Raw genomic sequence first — 20,203 nt, 5'->3', positions numbered from 1 at the left:
CAAAAGCCTTGGCTGTGAATCTGGGCAGATTAATCAGAGTCATTCAGCCAGCGTTTATCACATTCTCTACAGGGAAATGAGAGGCGATTTATTTCTATAACTTGGCCTACATATATGGAGAACTATCACTCACATTCACTTCAGCCCCCATTATCTACTCAATAATGAGCGTGTCTGCCCAGTGGAGACAATACAGTCTAATCTATCCTTGTTTACATTCAAGGCAGTGTTGTAAGCGTTTGCTCAAAGCCAACTATATCAAGGGCCACTCCAATAAAACGACTAGAACAATGCCACAATGCCACTAAGCGATGCTGTAATCTTCTTCTGAAATCGGCCCTGATATAAGCCGTGCAGTGAAATCTAACCGAAGAGGAGTTAGCATACGCATAGACAGAGACACAAAACACAGACTCACACACACACACACACACACACACACACACACTTCGACATAGTCTGCCTGGTGCAGTAGACGAAGAGAGGGGGATCTAGGGCTTGATGCAGTGGGACAGGCTTCACCGTGTCTCCCCAGTCCCACTCAGCAGGCAGCAGCCATCAGCTGTCCAGGATGCGGCTAAACACCCTGGAAACTGATAATCACTGCCTCAATTTCAGGCTCTTCTCTGAGAGCCTGCTGGTAATTGAATTGGAGGAGTGGGCACAAGCATAGTGGGCACGGAGGGACCATGGCTGAAGGCAATCAGCTGTGACTGAGAGAGAGAGAGAGAGAGAGGGTGTGAGAGAGAGAGCGAGAGAGCGAGAGAGAGCGAGAGAGAGAGAGAGAGAGAGATGATATAATGAAATCCTCACACATCTGACATACTGTTCCTGTGCTTCAGTACCTTGAGCGTCACTCCAATCACTTTAGCCCAGTTAGTTTAGATGAAGTTAGTCAGGACACAGTGTCCTATGACAGGACAGCATTTGCATGCATGGCACGTCAATGATGAAAGGGGGCGGCAAAACAAAGAACACGCTTGAAATACCTTAGTGAAAGACCCTCCCTGTCAATTACCCTTCACAGTCACATTGGCCACAGCACACTCCCCCCTTGGCTGACAGGTGGCCAGGTAAATGCATCTCACACAAGCTTGAAAGCCTTGGCGCTCGATACTCTTTTCAAAAAATGGGCAACCAGCCAGATCTCGGCATGAAAAGAGGGTAAAATAAGTAGCAACAACAAAACAGAGGAGCCTGAGCAAGAATCTATGTGAGCTGAAAATAGTTCACTCAGTGGCAGGTTTCAGAAGAGAGACTGGGGTGCAGTATTGACTTGTGCGACCTGAAACACAAAAACACAACCAGCAGGCACCAGCTCTACCAGCTAGTACATGCCTTCCTTTAGACTTGTTTAAGTCTTATTTACTATTCATATAAAGGTTACAGACTGTTTTCTTTTAAAGTTTGTAGACTGACTGATTTTCAACTGCTGATGACAGCAATAGCATGTTGTAAGTTACATTCACTGGTATAGGCAGAAAACTGAAAATGTTGCTGATTATTGATGTGTACCTGGAAACTGTGGACCTAGAAAATGACTCCAGTGATTTTCCGCTATGTATATAACAACCCCAATATAGTCATTCACAAGTCAGCCGCCACGGACCTGAAACTAAATGTGGAAGCACATAATTACCTTAGCAAGGTACACTGAGTTAAAGAACAGAACATACTTTTTAGCAGTGGGAGAGAACCAGACACATAGTAAACATCACTTAAACACATCCAGATGCGCACGCACACACACACACACACACACATTGCCTCAGGGCGACACATCATTACAGCAGGGCAGAGAAAAAGAAAGTGGAGAAAGGAGGAGAGGGGAGGAGAGGGACGGGGACAGTGAGGGACAGAGTGAAAGCAGGGGAAAAAATGGTGGAGAGACAGAGAGAGAGAGAGAGAGAAAATAAGGTAAGAGAGGTGAAAATGGACTGGCATTTCTATTTTCTGACCTCCTTTCTGTTGCTTTTTATCTGGTAGCAAGAGGCACGAGGGTCAGTGGGTTGGCTGTGAGGCAGCAGCATTGAGCACATCCTCTCTCTTGTGTCTCTACACAGACACCCAGTCCTCTGGAGGGCACAGCGAGGAGGAGTAGGAGGAGCAGGAGGGGGGCGAGGAGGAGGAGGAAGAGGAGGAGGAGGGCGGTGAGGGCGAGGAGGGAGAAAGTGAGGGGAGATTAACAATAGGGAGGTCAAACCAAGAGTTGGGGGAAATTCAATTTTTTTCAGATAGATACGTTTGTGTGTGTGTTAGCATGTGCTTGTGTGTGTGTGTGTGTGTGTGTGTGTGTGTGTGTGTGTGTGTGTGTGTGTGTGTGTGTGTGTGTGTGTGTGTAGAAAGGCTTGGAGACGTCCCCATTCATCCAGGAGGCCTTGGGATAATGAATCATTTTGGTATCAGTGAGTTCACATGGAGGTCAGCGCTGTATGGAAACCATCTTAGGGACAGAGGTGACTGTAGATGTAACTGCAGCTTTTAAATACACTCAGACAACTACAGGCCACTCTGGTTTGTTTCCACAGTCAGTAAGAAAGATGGCAAATATATTATACACAAGCATCTATATCTTTCTGTATAGGAATATAAAAATATGGTGGATTTTCTGTAATGTCCAAGATTTATTCTGTAATTGTATTTGTCCCCAAAGTCAAGATAAATAGGTATTAGCACTCATTCATGGCATTGGCTATTGCCCTACTTAATTCAGGGATGAAGAGATGGTATGGTGACAATGGTGGTGATGATGATGATGATGATGATGATGACAGAGTTGATGATGATGATGATCATGAAGAGGATGTTGATGTTGATGCTGATGACGATGTTGTTGCTGATGACGTTTTTCTTGCTGCTATCGATTACAGTATTGCCGGTCACTTTAGTACTGTATTTTTTTGAGTATTATTATCACTTGTTGCTGATATACACTTAACATGGATGCATCCACTGGGTCATTGCACACTATTTTCTAGCATTTAGCATTTCACTATTTTTATTTTTGTAGTCTGTTATATTAGTGTCGTCTTGTGTTGTTGTTGCCATGCTACAAGAACCATTTGGGACAAATAACCTTGAATTTATCCTATAATGACATGTCAACATTCTTTCAATACATACAAACCATTGGGCCTGGCTGAAAGCTTCAACTATTAGGCTCTCATTGTTGTTGCAGTGTTGTTATTGTTGTTGTACTGTCTCTCATCCCACATTTCTTACCTGTTGCACATAGCCATGACGCAGAGCCATAAATCACTCGCAGTCCTAACCCCTGCAGTGTCTGACATGTCAAGGTTTGAAAACAGGGGGCATAATTAATCATCCAGTCATTATAAAGACTCTAAATATGAAACCTGACTGTATTGACTGATGTAAGAGCAGGTTAGCCCATCACCAATCTTCTCATCTTTAACTATGAAGGTTAAGAACAGACCTGAACCAAAATCACTAGGGGCTAAAGGGCTTCTCTAACCACTCTCATAAATTAAAGATGAAGGATCAGTGACATCACATTTAGCCGCTATCTTTCCGTCAACCTCTCATCACCCATTCTAATTAGGAGCGGTAACAAAGGCCCCCACGTTGCTCTATACTGCCCTATCAATACCCACTCATCTGCATTGATCACCGCTTTTCACAGCCTGTTGGCTCCGAGATAAATGCACTATAAATCTGAGCAAGGTGACAATGAGTTGTGAAAAGGGGGTGGAAGCACATGCATATTCACAAGACACACACATGCGCACATGGACATCACACAAGCAGGCAAATACACACACACACACACACACACACACTCACTGTCCATGTGCGCTAAACCTTAGCCAACAACAGAGTGTATGTGAGCGGTCTTTGTGTGGCTGTGTGGGAGACACAGAGGATTGTATTGATCTTGGAGGAGCAGCGATCAGAAGAAGCTGGTCTCTGATTAGGATATTAATCATAGTCTGGCCTGGCTATGCTAATGACCGCAACACAACGCAACGCTCCAGCTCTCATCAATACTGTAGTCTGTATCAATTGGAAGAACCTAATGAGTCCGCACCGATGACACGATGCACAGAGAATGCTGGAGATGTTCTGCATTTTGCAATAGAACACATTTTAAGAAACCACTAGAACCAATTGGATTGCAATGTGTCAGAAAAGCCAGAGATCTGACTGTAAAACATGGATTCCCAGTTCTTACAAAATCAAGCTCAGTGACCCAAATATGTCAATAAAAAGACTTAGAGAAGATCCCTGCTTATCGAACCTCAGTGTTGTCAACTGACTACCAAATAGGCATAAAGAGGAGAGCAAATGCAGATTCTGTACAGTCCTGTGGAGCATTTGTGCCGATGACGTATGTTTTTTTTCTGAATACATGAAAAAGATTGTGGGAGTTGTGTGAAAATTCACAGTTAAGGAGTGAGGATTCATAGTTACATTTTAAAAATAATAGAACTTTCACTTCCTTTTATTACATAATTAGATACTCTTGGTAAAGAGAAAAGGGTAGAAGAGGAGAAAATGACTTTCTAAAGTGCTGTAATAAGTGACAATGGTTGATATTTGCACAAGTATAGAGGAGTGAAGTATCTCACCCCAGAATTTGTCTTTTGATGACCAAAAACATAGTCTGTTGTATTGATTTCGACTTATTGTTAGAAGTCAATACATGCATCTGCAATAAAAACAAAGTATTTTATAATATGTATACATACATGCTCTTGAATATTTTTAATTTGTCTTCCTTTGTAATTTCAACACATTTTAGTGTGCTGAACATTTCCTACTCCCAACAACCTCCATTCTCCCAGGTTTTTGGCACAACAAAGTTCAGCTGTAATAATACATTAGACTTTAGATGATTAAAATGTAAGCTAGCAAAGCTCTTGGTCCCAACACTAAGCGCCATTATCCAGTATGAAAAAACTAGTCTTGAAACAGATTATGAATATACTTATTAGATATGTAAGCCAAAAATCTGGTTAAAGACCATTACAAACTTTACTGCCGCTAAAAGTAATTACAAACTGGGATCACACTAGGGCTATTAAGGCTTATTTTATTTAATTATTTTACTGTGCCTGTTTTACAATGCAAGTGAACTTCTTGAAGTCTGGATGGACCGCTAACTCATAGTTCAGGTTTAGAGGTCACTACCTCTCTCTCTCTCTCAAACCCACACAAGCACTTTATCCTTCTCACCTCAATCTCTTCACTTCCCACTGTTCCACCCTCTCTCCCTCTCTTCCTACCCAAACAGAAAACGGTTTATTATATGGGTTCAACCAAATATGACAAATCCTAACAGTGATTCTCTTTCAAAGGTCAAAATCAATTTGGTTAACAACCTAGGAGTAAAATCCCTCACAAGTCCTATTCCCTAAATGTCTCTGCTGTAACTAAAGCCTCCCATACACTGTGTGCCTGCTTGCCTCCCTTAATTTGTAGGATTTAGGCTTTAAGCTTTTTTGTTCTGAAACCAGTTTGTGCCAAACTACGTCCCCTGTGTCTCCTGCTCCAATCGGGTTTTGGTATGAATCAAAGGGCAGATGCAGTAAATGGACGCACAACTGTCTCTATGTCCACTCGTCTCTCTTTTTTCTCCATCCTTCATTCTCTCTCTTTTCCTCTCTCTCACCCCACCCTCTATTTCGCTCCTCTTCTGCCATGTTGTTGTTATGGAACCATCCTCCATTTCCAGGGCAAGAGGCGAGCTGTACTCCAAACAGCTATTCACCTGGTGTTTCATTGCCTATTGTTGCGGGGGGGATTATGGATTCTGATTCAGTCTGGATTATTGTCAGATAAACAATACACTCATAAAAGCCACAGCAGGCAAAGCAGCATGTATGTGGCACAGGTAGGGCACCCTTGTTGGGAGGCAGTCTGCGTGTCAGAGTGATAATAAACACGGATTTGTGCATGCAAACACACAATCAGACATGCGTGCATACACATATACACACACACATCAAAACTCAAAACACACACGAACACAATATTTCTCTAAGTGCAGCACAAACACTAGGGGAAAAGCACACAAGTTAGCAGTAAATTAAACATGAGAGTGCAGATGATATGAGTGTCTCCGGGAGGAGAACAAAGCCGAACGCACTCTCAACAGCACAAAACTAAGCCCCGAGGCAAGTAGACAGGAAGACAAGAAGTCAAGGAAAAACATCATCTGTGGGAACTGGTTTTCATCTTATTCAGTCAGATGAGCACAAATGGCTGCACAGCAGACAGCCAGGATACTTTTCCAAAGATTCTAATATGACTTGGTGGGGAAAAGAGTGAAAAAGTTTGAACAGAGCTGGTACTTCTGAATTTCTAATTACAAACTCGACTCATTGGATGATTTGGATGACCCTGTGAAACAGACCTACGCATATCGTCAGGAAAACCCACACACAAGGACTCAGAGCAGACACACACAAGACAATACACAGCGGTCTCTGTGTTTGTGTGTTTACACGTGCACAAATGTGCACCTGACTGTGTGCTGTCAGTGTGTGTGTCAGTGTGTGTGTGTGTGTGTGTGTGTGTGTGTGTGTGTGTGTGTGTGTGGATGGGTGGGTGCATGTGTGTGTGTGTGTGGACGGGTCGGTGCATGTGTGCGTGCATGTGCGTGAATGTGCGTGTATGTGTGTGTGTGTGTTTATGACGTAAACAGAGAGCAGAGAGCAGAATGTCAGGCAGGTTTACATTAGTCAGCAGATGTAGTGGGCCACATCATTAGTCACTCTGACACCCACTTCTGGCCCCTTGCTTTATTGATGAGGCCAAGCTCAACCCCCCCCCCCAACACACACCCTCTTCTTGACACACACACACACACACACACACACTCTCCTCCACGACAATCTTAAAAGCAACAGGAGACCGGTTTAGCGACTCAGGTCTCACTCCGCTGGGGGAGAGATGGGTAGAGCATGAGAGAGTATATGCTAGCATGGACAGCAGTGCTAGCTACAGAGCGTGTGCACAGAATTAACAGACAATAGGACAAAGAATGATATTTTCCACCATTCAGTGGCTATTCATCTCTCAAGAGACCGAACAACCCATCCAGAATCAAACAGCTGCTCCACACCAGATCTTCGGGGCAGGTTGTGAATGGCAGGGCATGATGACAGGGTGCCAAGCGTGTCACAGCAATGAGCTCAGAGCCATTTATGGCCTCCATGACTCTGACATTTAGCGGGATGCTGCAATTTGTCAGCCTCTCAGTCTGAGTCACACATCCACAACAGCAGCCCCTCATAAAACACATTACCATTAGGTCTAATAGTTCCACATCACAGACCTGTGTGTGTTTGTGTTTGTGTGTGTGTGTGTGTGTGTGTGCACGTGTGCACGTATGTGTGTGCATGCACGTAGTATGCATTCACCCACTGTAAGAATAAATCATGTATGTGTGGTTCCTCTTGCTAACATAACTGAAAACGACAGGAGGAAATATATGGTGACATAAAAATGAAGAAAAACAGGAGCTCACAAATGAATGCATCAACATGTTCTTCATCTTGTAAAACTCAATCAAAGGCAATTTATAGGTTTGTGAAAGGAAACAATTATAGCAGCCCTGGGCGGCAGGTTAATTAGGCATCCGGTGTAAAATGGAAATATGCGTGCCTTTAAAGATTGTGTTTTAATAACAATAATTATCTATGCCTGGTGCCCAAATGCAAATAATTGAACCACTCCTTTGCCTCTTAAAATGGAGAGTATTTTGATATTCCCCGTCAGAGCCTTTATAGCATGAAGCACTTAATTTTCAAGGCCAACAACAAGTGTAAAGCACGGAGTGAATGAACGAGGGGACTCTCAAGACGTCAAGTCACTGTCTCGGTTCATTCTCAAGTAGTATTTCTTCTAACCGCAGGGAGAAGGAATTAAGTGTGTAATCTTTGTCTCTTTCTCTTTTTTTTCTGTTTCACTGAGATGCTTTCACCTTTCCTCCATTCTCTACCTCATAATGTCCTTCTGCTTGTTGTCTCTCTGTCTCTGCCTCTCTCTCTGTCTCTGTCTTTTTCTCTCTCTCTGTGCATCTCTCTCTCACGCTTTCCTCCCATAGGTGATGTATAAAGGGCAGGCAATGGCACAGCCATTACTGAGAGAGAACACAACATCTTGATGGCTGCTCTACCCCCAGAAGAATACTGTGGGCTGTAAAAACACAGAGAACACAGTCTACTGAAAAATGCCTTTTCTCTGTAGTCTTCTGTCACTATGAGTAAAGTTTGTAAAGTATGCTTTGGCACCGACTTCCTCTGCAATTGTATGTTTCCTGGGCCGCGGAATCAGACATATGTTTTAAGTCAAATCACGGACCACATAATCAAGCATACACATACATACACAACACTCACACACAAAATACACAACTGCCACATACATATGCACACACACACATACAGTAGGCATACACTCATGCATGCACATACACACACAGCACTCACAAGCACACAAAAGAGGTGTCTGCTTTGCTCTTACCCGAGCGTCGTCATAGTAACGATGGTGTACCAGAAGGAGGCTGGGATGCTGGTGAATTTGCTGGAGGAGGAACCCTTCTCTGCGTAGAACATGACGGTAGCAAAGATGATTATGGCCATGGTGAGGGAGAAGAGCAGGAAGCCAAGCTCCGAGGCGCAGCTCTTGAGCGTGTAGCCCAGGATGCGCAGGCCCTGCGAGTGACGGGAGAACTTAAAGATACGGAACACGCGGAAAACACGGAGCGTCACAAACGCGCCACTCACGTCCTCATTGTCAGTCATCACCAGGCCGATGTAGTAGGGCAAGATGGCCACCACATCGATGATGCTCATGACGGACCTCATGAAGCGGTAGCGGCTGGGCGCGGCAAACAGGCGCATCAGGTACTCCACGGTGAAGATCATGACGCAGGCCGTGTCCATGCAGAAGAAGGCCACGGTGTAGCGCTCGCCGCACGGCACCTCCTTCTGGTTGGGCACGGTGCCGCAGGGCACCGTCTCCACCACGTTGGTGATGACAGAGATAGCGATGAAGAAGCCGGTGACGTAGTAGAAGACGAGGGCCATGGTGGAAGTGTGGGGGTTCTCGAAAGCCCGCCACATAGTCTCCCTGAAGGTCATGTTGGGCAGCTTGCTGTCCTTGTTGTCCTCCTGGTCATCCATCAGACGCTCTGCGTTCTCCCTCTTCCTGTCCTTGTACTCTTCGTAGCAGCAGTCGCCGATGATCTCAGGGATGATGCCGAAGAAAGACAGCTCCTCATCGTAGGAGGAGATGCACTCGTAGCGCGGGTAGTGGAGCTTGCCCGTGCGGTAGAAGTTGAGCACGCTGCGGAACACGTCGGGGTCCCGGTCGAAGAAGTACTCTTTGGTCTCCTCGTTGTAGAAGAACTCCTTCTCGGAGCTGCCCAGCAGGGTGTCTGGATAGCGGTCCAGAGTGTTCTTCCAGGTCTGGAAGCGCCGCCCGCTGACATTAAGGATGATCAGCTCATCTTGCCGCTTGTTCTTCTCTGTGGGTGCCACGGGCATGGGCAAGTTGGCCACGGGCATCCAGCCGATCGCAGCTGCCCGGGCAAAGGGAAGCCATGCCGCTACTCCCGCCGCCATGCTGAGTCCGGCTTGGGGCGTAGGGGGGAACAAGTCCAGCACCTTCACAACCAGCTTGACTTCAGCTCATTCACCATCTAGAGGCAGAGAGGGAGGGAGGTTTGTAAGGATAGGAAGAGCAGGAGCGAGGGTTTGACAGTGACAGGGGAAGAGAGTGAGAGCAAACAAAGGGAAGACAGGAAAAAAGGAAGAGGATTTGAAAGAGAAGAGATATGAGGATATGAATGTTAAAGATGTAGGGAGAGAGAACAGTGAAGTGAGAGAAACCAGATCCAGCGGGAAAGGTGAGCCAGAGAGAAGAGGGAATGGATGTAACAATGGAGACAATAAAGCAAAGATATAACTCATAGACTAACAAGGCAGTCTAGCTGGAGACAACATAAAAAGTATAATTAATGGGAATAATATCAAAAGCACACTTAGGTTGAGAAACCTTTATGGTGCACTGCTTAGGCTACAATATATTGCTATTTGATATAGTAAGTAAGTAATGTGATTGCAGGGACATATTGCAATTTCCTATGAGCATCATCTTCCCCATAACTACTTTAAGGCAATATTTATCAGAACCCCTCTACTGAGTTACAGTTTCATTGCAGCCTTCTGAGCACTCCAATTGACTATATCACAGTTATAATAAAGCCAAGCCAAATACATTATAATATGTATATGTCGTTTTTATGTAAAGTCTTTTCTGGAAAGAGGTAAACCAACAAGGCTATACTTTGAGAGAGCTGCGATACAATCAAGCGATTCAGAACCTGTTGAGTTGCAACTCGGATGGACATAGACGAAAGCAGATATATCTTTATAGATACCAAGAAACGCTATAGCCTACTCACTCAAGATTCATCAGTTAAAATAAAGGGGACATGTGGTCTTTCGTATTTTAACAGAAAAACGCAGCCTAATGGTACCATCCCTATTCAGATATAAAAATGACTAACCCTAATAGCCGAATAAACGAAAGCAGCAGAATTTACAGGCTAATTGTCAATTAAATAGGCTACAGTCTTTTTTAACTGCTTTTATTTTGCCGACAGCCTTTTCTAAACTGTATTCTTCAATTTTAACTCACCAATGCAAAATTCTACATCCAAAGAAATGCAGCCTTCTTCCAGAGCAGTTCCGTTGCTGGTCGTAGGTTTGGTTATTTCTGAAAGCGTTTCTAAAAAAAAAAAAAAAATAGCAATAAAGAAGTTATTTAACAGACAGGAAAAACATATGAGGGAAAGGTTTCTATTCAGGTGAAATCAGAAAAATATCGGCTAGTAACGTACCACAGCTGTTTTAATTCTGTTTCCATTATGCGAAGGGAGAAATAATGAGAGGACTCCGCGGAGAAGACCGTCTTTCCATCCGCCTTGGCTTTGGAGAAGAGTGGTGGGGAACTGACGGAGGAGGAGCGCTCTCTCTCTCTCTCTCTCTCTCTCTCTCTTTCAGAATGACAGATCGGACTGAGGTTCTCTCTCTCTCTCTCTCTCTCTCTCTCTCTCTCTCTCTCTCTCTCTCTCTCCGCGGCGCGCACGGCGGACTGTGGACTAAACTGCACTTATGGGAAACCTCAATCCGACCGGGACTCAAAACGAGGCGCAGAAACTGGGTTACTCATTGATGAGAAAAAAAAAGAGAAAAATAAAAGAATATAGCCTATTCCAGAGTCGACAGTCAACATTCATTGACAAAAAAAATAGGTTTCTCCTCTATATGACTGAAATTGGATATCTGTCCATTCATCAGTGTGTTCTATTAAACCAATATACTTCCACCCATTAAAGACTAATACAAGACAACGTCTCCCAGCCTCACTTATCCACAGGATAGTCTAGACCCCAAAGACACAAAATACCCCTTAAAAAGACATATTATATAGAGTAAACATGAAACATGCATTAAAGGAGGACATGAGCCTCATCAAAGCCTGACAATACATGAATCAGCCAATAGTATAACCGAAAACTACAATAAAAGAGGGCAGAAAACAATATTTTACAGTATCTCTATAGCCTGTGGAGTTTGAGGTACAGTATTTGTTGGTCCTTGATATTCTCAGTTTACATTCTCCTCTGATGGCCTGGGTGTCTACAGAGCCTGGTTATCATCTCTACATGTAGGTTTACTCATGAAAGCAAAGATTCCAAAACAAAAGAGCTCCAGTGGAAAACCTCTCAGAGCAATCACTGTCTGCACTGAGGAGAAGCAGTGCCAGGGTGTATAGCTCCTAAGTAAGCTTGGGTTTCCGTGAAGTATAACGCTCAGCCTTTGCTCAGCCTGTGCACAATCCTCTATCTCCGGCAAGCTGTTCAACACCACATACAGATAGGCTACAGTGTAAATCCTTCAGACTAGTGGTGGAGTCCGAGCCAGGTTTCAAGAAATGTCTGAATCCATTTAGACAGCAGGTCATTTCCATTATCGGTTCAGTTAATACACATAGGTCAGTTTAGTTTGGCTTTTTCAAAGCTTTATTGAAAGATGTCAATCAAGTCTGCAATGTGCAACGCAGCCATCAATGCTAAAGCTGATAATTAGGATGAGAGTCATCTTTGTGTGAGTATATGGTCATTTATATTCAAGCTCACACAGTGTCAATGTCTGTGTACCCACATTATTCAAAGCTTTGCAGAGCAATATGCACCCCTAATTGAACCAACCGGGACCCTCTCCCTCCGATACCCAGTCCACTGGAATATCAATGGGGTCAGGCCATGCAACACACACACACACACACACACACACATACACAGACTGTGACACATACATTTGATTATGATTACGGATACACACATGCGCAAAAAAAAAAAAAAAACGGCACTCCGGCATACACGATATTGACAGATACACAAAAAAAGATGCAGACACACACATAGTGAGATTCACAGTCTCTAAGTGACACTTGACAAACTGTAAGTGATAAGTAAGCTACAACTGCATAGCACACATTATTAGACGCCCTCCTCACACGCATACACACATATAACCACACACATATCCTTGTACTTCTATCCTTACGAGGACCTTCCATTGACTACATTAATTCTCTGACCATAAACTAGCCCCTTGAAGAAAGGAGGACTGGCCAATACTATCCCACTTTGCAAAATGTCCTCCTGCACTCCTAAAACTCAAACCGGTTCTCACAAGAATAGAAGTACTAGGACATACACACACACAAACACATACACAAACACGTAAACACACAGAATGGCCTTTTCTACTGATAGTCTTTGAGCGATTCCAACTATTCAAATGTCACTGAATAACAAGGTGGGTTGAACTCGGTTTTGCATGGTCAACTGCCCTCTGTAATTCTCTGAAGACACTACATTGACATTAAAATCCAAAATACTTTCTGTCCTGCCGTGCCTCAAGAGACACAAACTAGCCATGCTTGACTGACAATAAATTTTAAACTTTGAGGACTTATTGAGTCTGTTATAATAGTATAGCAGGTTTATTACACAGCAGTACTGACAACTCTGAGGTAGACAGTGTGCCCATATCAGTGGATTATCACACCAAGCACTGTCACAGTGTCCACCTAATCAGTTTCCCATTCATGTCAACAGAGCAGCTTGGTTGACATTACATTATTAGTGGGCATTCTAATTTCTATATCTTTTGGGAAGTCTTGTTCATATTCACAATTATAAACAAATTGCTCAAGATGGCAGCATGTGACTTCTGCTTCAGGATGGCTTCTCTCTTTTTATATTTATCAGATGTACATCAGCAGTACATATACACATTGAAGAGCTACATCTATCCTTATGTACACTGATCCAGACATATTGAAAATATCAGGCATTCGATAGGACATGTGAAAGCCTCTGGCATCAAAGCAGGAGGATACTGTCCCCCAACCTGATGCCGTGTCTGTACATCTGTCCTTGCAGCAACTCTCAACCTCCTCTGTGAAAGATGTGAGATAAAGGGTCTCTGGCTTAATCCTCTGATCTGATAAGCACAGTGTACTGATGAAAATGTTGAGGTAAAGGTGACAAGTAATTGCCCCCACTCTATCACGCTTAGTGCTGTAACCTTGATATCACTGCTAACTCCTGACTGCTGATGACCACCTCAAGGTACACACACACACACACACACACACACACACACACACACACACACACACACACACACACTGTACCATACCATATAGTTTCAAATCCACTCATGCGTATACACCTACTTCTGTACACATTCTTGTACAGTATGCAACCCCCCCCCCACACACACACACACACTCACACACACTCACACACAAACAACCAGCATCCAGTAAAGTAAGCACAAATAAACACTCAAATACGCAACCTCTCCTTCTCTCCTATGCACTTTTTCACCTGAATAAACTCACAGGCTTTTGTTTTGACATTTCCCCCCGTGTGCGTTTGTTTGTCTGCTTCCTTACGTTCAATTATTCATAAATTCCCCACAACCTACCTTCTTAGTTTGTCTAATCCCCATTAGGTATCTGAAGTCTTCCTTTGGGGATTTAGTCTCTCACTGTGTTGGAGTTTATCCCTGCTGTGCCAAACAGAGACTTGGCAGCCCCTCTGTCTACTGTTCAGGAAGGCAGTCAATGGCACACGGGGGTTATAGATGTGCTCTTGGCCCCCTTCCAGCACACAAAGAGACTAAGACAGCACATCCTACACCCAACCCAACCCTCCAAAATGTCAAGCTTTGTCTACCCGTAACGATGCCCCAAACTGTGTTGGCTCTCACCAAGGGACGAGGGGAGCAGTGTTGTCAAAGCAGGCTGTACACCTCCTCAAATCAACATTTGAGACTTGTATATTTCTGCACACTGCAGCGCACATTTCAGTAACAGTAGACAACAGCATCAGCATAGATGCAGTTAATAAACCATGATTTTCACTCCTTGTCATCCAAAGGAGGTGGCTCGCAGTTGAAAGCTCATTGGACCATACAGATAAGGGGGTAAAATCCAACTAAAAGTGAACGTTAGTGTGCCAACGTAAGGAATGCATGATGCAATTTTATCCACTGGGCTCATGCCTATTTGATCATACCCCACACTAAGTTTTTGACAGAGGGTGCAACGGCCAAGCAGGCTGGAGGAGAATTTTCTCGCTCTCAGACAGAGATGCTGGGAGAAAAGACCCTGAAACTCACCTCTGCCTCTCTATTCCCGCTTGTCTCTTTCATCATTGTGCTCCTCGGGGCAATGGGAGGTGTAAAGAGGTCTTTGACCTTCCAGACCTATACCGACTCCCAAGCATCAACACACTTTCTGACCTCTGTGAACACACACAGGCCCTACAGCAGCATGTTGTAAAGCGTTCAAGGAATGAGGCAGTGTGTATTCCTGCACCCCAGACAGCTTTATATTGATGAATGACATATCTTGCCTTAGTATCTCTCAAAGGCACTATGAAGCCTCTCTAAAAAGCTCTACCTATGCCACACTATACCTGCACCATCTGCGGCCCCTCATACTGCTGTGCATTTTAATTTCTGTATTTGTGCTTGTGCTTTTTAATTTACTTCATCTTTGCCAGATCTGTTGTCTGATGGATTGGTCTGTTGGGAAGGCTACCCACTTGAAACAGACCAGTTTAATAAGCCACAAAAGGAACTTGTTTGTGAATCCCCCATACACAAATATTAATTATGGCACAATCCCTTGTTGACAAGCAAGGGATTGAAGCAAAGGAATGGATGGTAGTTTAATTTTCTTCCACTGTCAGAGCTTCCAGAATATAATATGTTTATTTTTAAATGCATTTTGCTCTAAATTTTGTGAGACTGTAAATTCTGACATTGTGAAATGGGAGAACATCTTTAATTGATTTTGAAGTGCTACTCACAAGACATTACAAGGCATCCAATTAGAGTGTGATGAGTGCAATGTAATTGCATCAGAACATGATTTAATAATAAGTTATGGATATGGCATTACGGTGTTATGAGACTAATTTTCTTATGGATGTTAAAAAGAGTTAAGAAAAAGAGAATGTACAAAATCGAGAAAATGCAAATCTCTACATGGTTGGAAGGAAGATTTTTTTAACCATTTATTCCAGGCTGTGCTTGTGTGATGAAGTCCATGCTAAAATCCCACAGAGATCGGCCCTGATATCACATTCAAAAGGAAGGAATATCCTCCCATCCATCATCCATCTATCCATCCATCCATCCCTCCATCTATCCACCCAGCGTCTTTTTCCTCCAACTCCTCCTGAGGAGTTTCCAGGTCAGCTGGGAGATGTAGCCCCTCCAGCGGAGTGTCCTGGGTCTGCACCGAGGCCTTCTCCAAGTCGGGCATGCCCAGTACACTCCAAAGGCGCCCGGGGGGCATCCCCGGGCATCATCCTTACCCAGTGCTAGCTCAACTGGCTCTTCTGTTTTCACCACCACGGTCCAATACAAGCCTGCATTATTGAAGCTGATGCACCTAACCAGCGGTCAATCTCACAATCCTCCACAGTCCTCCACCACTTGGGGCAGCTGCTCACCCCTCACCTGGATGGGACAAGCCACCTTTTTCTGGGAGACAACCATGGCCTTGGACTTGGAGGTGCTGAAAATCATCCCAGCCACATCACAAACCGCTCCAGTGCACATTGGAGATCTGATGAAGCCAGAAGGACGACATCATCTGCAAACAGCATAGATGCCATCCTAATGTCACTGACCTGGACACTGGATGCAAAGGTTGTGAACACATTCAAGTGTATAAGGACTGAATGCTCACAGCAGTGACCCCGGGTCCCAATACTCCCACACACGATACCTCAGGGAATGTGTTTGTTAGCCTTTTCCAAAGCCACAAAACGCATGTAGACAGGAATTGCAAATTCTTCTGACCCCTCGATTATCTGTGAGAGGGTAAAAAGCTGGTCGACTGTTCCATGACCAGGACAAAATCCACATTGCTCCTCCTGAATTTGAGGTTTCCCAGCTTTCCCAGGGGAACATCACTCCTGTCTGCCAATCCAGTGGCACTGTTCCCAAAATCCATGCGACACTGAAGAAATGTGTGAAGACAGAATAGTTATCATTTTAAAAATGTTATTGGTCATGTTCTAATGCCTCTTATAAGAGATTAAAGATGAAGTTTGAACAACATACGATACGAATAGGTGAGTGTATCACTTCACCCTATATGTTTTCACCCTGGATATTTTTACATGTGAGACCTTTCATTTTATTTAATTCAAATCTGGTTAAGAAATTCCATTAAATTTTCATATTTTATTTGATTTAATGAATAGTTCCTGGCGCAACCGTGTATCTCATTAAAGTCATGCAACCACGTAATGAAAACTGCCTCATGTCATTTTCTGATGTGATCGTAATGCTCTTATGATATGCCTTGAACACACTTCTGATGTCTTGAAATGACATACAGATATATTTTCTCTTTTATGAGTGAGAGCAAACACTATTGCTAACTCTGAAGGTGGACGTCCTTCACATCAGGACTGAGCCTTCCACAGCGAATTGGACTCATGGGACCAAGCAGCAATCTACCCGTCATAGCCCTACCACCACATTTACATTGAACAGACACACTTTTCCCTGAATCACTCACAGTCAGTGTGGAACAGTGAGCCAGAGAGGCACACAGTCAATGTAACCTTTTCAGGGCAACACACACACACATCCATACGACAGCATACTTTACTTTACAAGGCCAGGACTGAAATACAAATGGTGGGTTTTCTACCTTCAGTCTAAACACCATTCGCAGATGATGCACACAGATGCTTTGATGGGACCAATATGGTAAAGTGCAGATATATAAGTCAGGGCTTACTGTTTAAGGTTAACACCTTCAACACAAACACACAAGCACGTGGACAAGCAGATTTATTCTGCCCTGTGACACAAAACTTCCAGTGGGACCCAAGGTTAAAAGAGCATTACTTCTCTCCACTCATCTCCTTTCCCTTTCTCTGTGACTCATCTCTAATGCCTCTAAGTGAGATTAATAGAGCGTTCAATTCTCATTCCAGTGGCTCCTGTGCATCCAATTAAAGAACATGCGCAGTCAAACATTGTAAATATCAAGGATCACACAGAATCACTTTGTAGATATTTGGCTGAGGAAGTCGATGAGACATGGAGGAGAGCAGATACAGCTCTTTGATCTTATCTTTGACACTCTTTCCTACCTGAGATATAGTCATAGTTCAAGACTTGTGCATGACAAATTAGCAATTGACTCTTTTTGCCAAATTAAACCAATCACTTTTTAAGAGTAACTGTTTCTTTTTAATTGGTATTAGGAGTTGGGAATCTGCCTGGATGATTACTAAAGTACCTGGAACTCCCTTGCATCCTAATGGTGATGCTGAGAAGTAATCATGTAAGGTTAATAAGGGTGTGTGGTGGTAATCAGGGCAGGTCGGCCTGGTAGAGCGGTTACTGCCTTCTGGCCTTTTGTTAGCAAAGTCATCAAAGAAAGAAGAAGAAAACTCCAATCATCTCCAGGCATTCAGGTGGCAAAGAAGAACTGGTATATAACAGAGATTTAATACATCTTTTGGATTAATGGAATAAGATATTTTAACAATATTCCTTAACTGTAATAAATATTTTTACAGACATAGGTCTACTGTATGTTATTCTCTAACCGCAAACTTTCAGACTTTGAACGTCTTGTGTTCCCTCACTACAAAACAGGGGGAAGACAAGTTCAGTTTTGACAAGTGGAAGATGATGGGCAGATAAAGTTATTTTCCCTCACTTTCTCTAGATATATTTCACAAGGGGGTTTTATATTTTGTACCCTTTCCATTGATCCCTCGCTAAGACTGGAGGGTTTACACGCACTGTTACCAAATTTATAAGTTGGGAGTTTCCTTCCTCCCTCTCCTCCTTCTCATCCATCTTCACTCTCTTTCTTTAATTCCCCCTCTCCCTTCCATCTCCATCCCACTGTGCATTACCCAGAGTGTCTGTAAGACACAACAAGAAAATGAAAGAAACAAAAATAGTCTTGCCGCCACAATCTCTGTCACACCTACAAGGGCAAGAACACATCCAGATGGTCCACTGGGACACACACGCACACACACACATACACAAAAACCTTAGCCTGGTCTAAGACAGCCTATTGCCACGAGGGTTATAGCCATTCTCCAGTTTGGCAATGTGAGGAGTGACTTTGACAAGATCAAATCTAACTCGGAGAGAGCTGGCTGTCCTTTTCTGGTAGGGGAAGGATACTGATGACTGTTGAGGATAGCAGCAGACAGAGTAATGGTCTGGGGTGATGGTGAGAGGCTTGGCACTGATCACGCTGTCACTTTTAGGTGGGGAGATGGGGAAGAGGCCAATGCTTATGCAGTAACCAAGGCAACGCTGGCTTAAAGGATAGTGGCTGTTTGAATCTCTATTTTCTGTGTGTGTTTGTATGTGTAATTATGTATGAATGTTTTGTATAATGTGGGCATAAATAAATGATCCAAATGTGTTTACATCTGTGTGTGTGTATGTGCATGTGCGCTCGTGCATACATGCATGTGTGTGTGTGAATGTTTAATATAGAGCGGACATAAATAAATTATTCAAATCTGTATGTGTATGTGTGCGTATGTGTTTGTGTGTGTATTATTGTGTGCGTGATGCAGTTTCACCTTTTTTATTCAGTTCTTTGAGATTGCTTGTCTTCCTATGCATATGCATTACTCATTATTTATGTAACTAATATGACGGAACATAACCCTGCCATGCGTGATCTGTAGACTAATGAATACATTACAGTCAATACAGTGAATTCACCTGGGAATACGAACCAGGATATATGATTCTATTTTAGTATACAGTAAGCATTCTGAGTATTTTTTTACACATTAATGGAGAGGACAATGTCAATGTCAAAATCCATCAATCAAATTTGACTGTGCCCTTTGGGCAAGAACATCTCTAAAGTTATGAACTCACTGTACCTTGCTGTTGCCTCGACATTTTTCCTGGCAACCTTGCTCACTCTCTCTCACTCTCAATCTTCCTGTCTGTCTTTCTCTTGCTTGGTCATGCTGTCTCTCTCTCTCCTGCTCTTTGTGTATGTGTATGTCTCTATGTGTCTATGTTTGTGTGTGTGTGTGTGTGTGTGTGTGTGTGTGTGTGTGTGTGTGTGTTTGTGTGTGGGTATGACTTAAGTCACTTTCAGGGACACAAACCAGACTTAAGACCAGTTGATTGGGGACGGCTTGTGTGGTTAAGGTTAGGGTTAGGTTAAGGTTAGGGTAAGGGTTAGGTTTAGGCAAGTAGTGTTTATGGTTATGATTAGGGTAAGTCTCCAGGAAATGAATGTAAGTCTATGTAAATACCCCAAAAGTGACATAAGTAAGACTCTGTGTGTGTGTGTGTGTGTGTGTGTGTGTGTGTGTGTGTGTGTGTGTGTATGTGTGTGTGTGTGTGTGTGCGTGTGTGTGTGTGTGTGTGTATGTGTGTGTGTGTGTGTGTGTGTGTGTGTGTGTGTGTGTATGTGAAGAAAACAGCATCTGAAGTTGGATAGGAGCAGCATGTCATCTGGTCATCTGTACATACCATAACCATAAGTTTCTCCCATAACTAAAATTACCCACTCAGGTAGAATGCTTTACCCTTGACATTACATTAAATTACAG

General features: G+C 43.5%; 1 protein-coding gene across 1 annotated transcript in view; it reads right to left on the bottom strand.

Moving 5' to 3' along the window:
- Window positions 1-9,593, bottom strand: part of kcnd3 (potassium voltage-gated channel, Shal-related subfamily, member 3) — an 81,603-nt gene extending 72,010 nt beyond the window's left edge. The window contains exon 1 of the mRNA XM_071542498.1: window positions 8,491-9,593. Within this exon, the coding sequence (XP_071398599.1) occupies window positions 8,491-9,593 (1,103 nt within the window). The remainder of the gene's footprint in view (window positions 1-8,490) is intronic.
- Window positions 9,594-20,203: the final 10,610 nt, after the last annotated feature.

Source organism: Centroberyx affinis, unplaced genomic scaffold (genome assembly GCF_046629955.1).
Source record: "Centroberyx affinis isolate AG114_WGS23_722 - 3 ecotype Tasmania unplaced genomic scaffold, CSIRO-AGI_Caff_v1 ptg004114l_1, whole genome shotgun sequence".
Taxonomy (NCBI): Eukaryota; Metazoa; Chordata; class Actinopteri; order Beryciformes; family Berycidae; genus Centroberyx; species Centroberyx affinis.
Note: the sequence above shows the minus strand (reverse complement) of the source record. Positions and strands in the feature narration are given on the sequence as shown.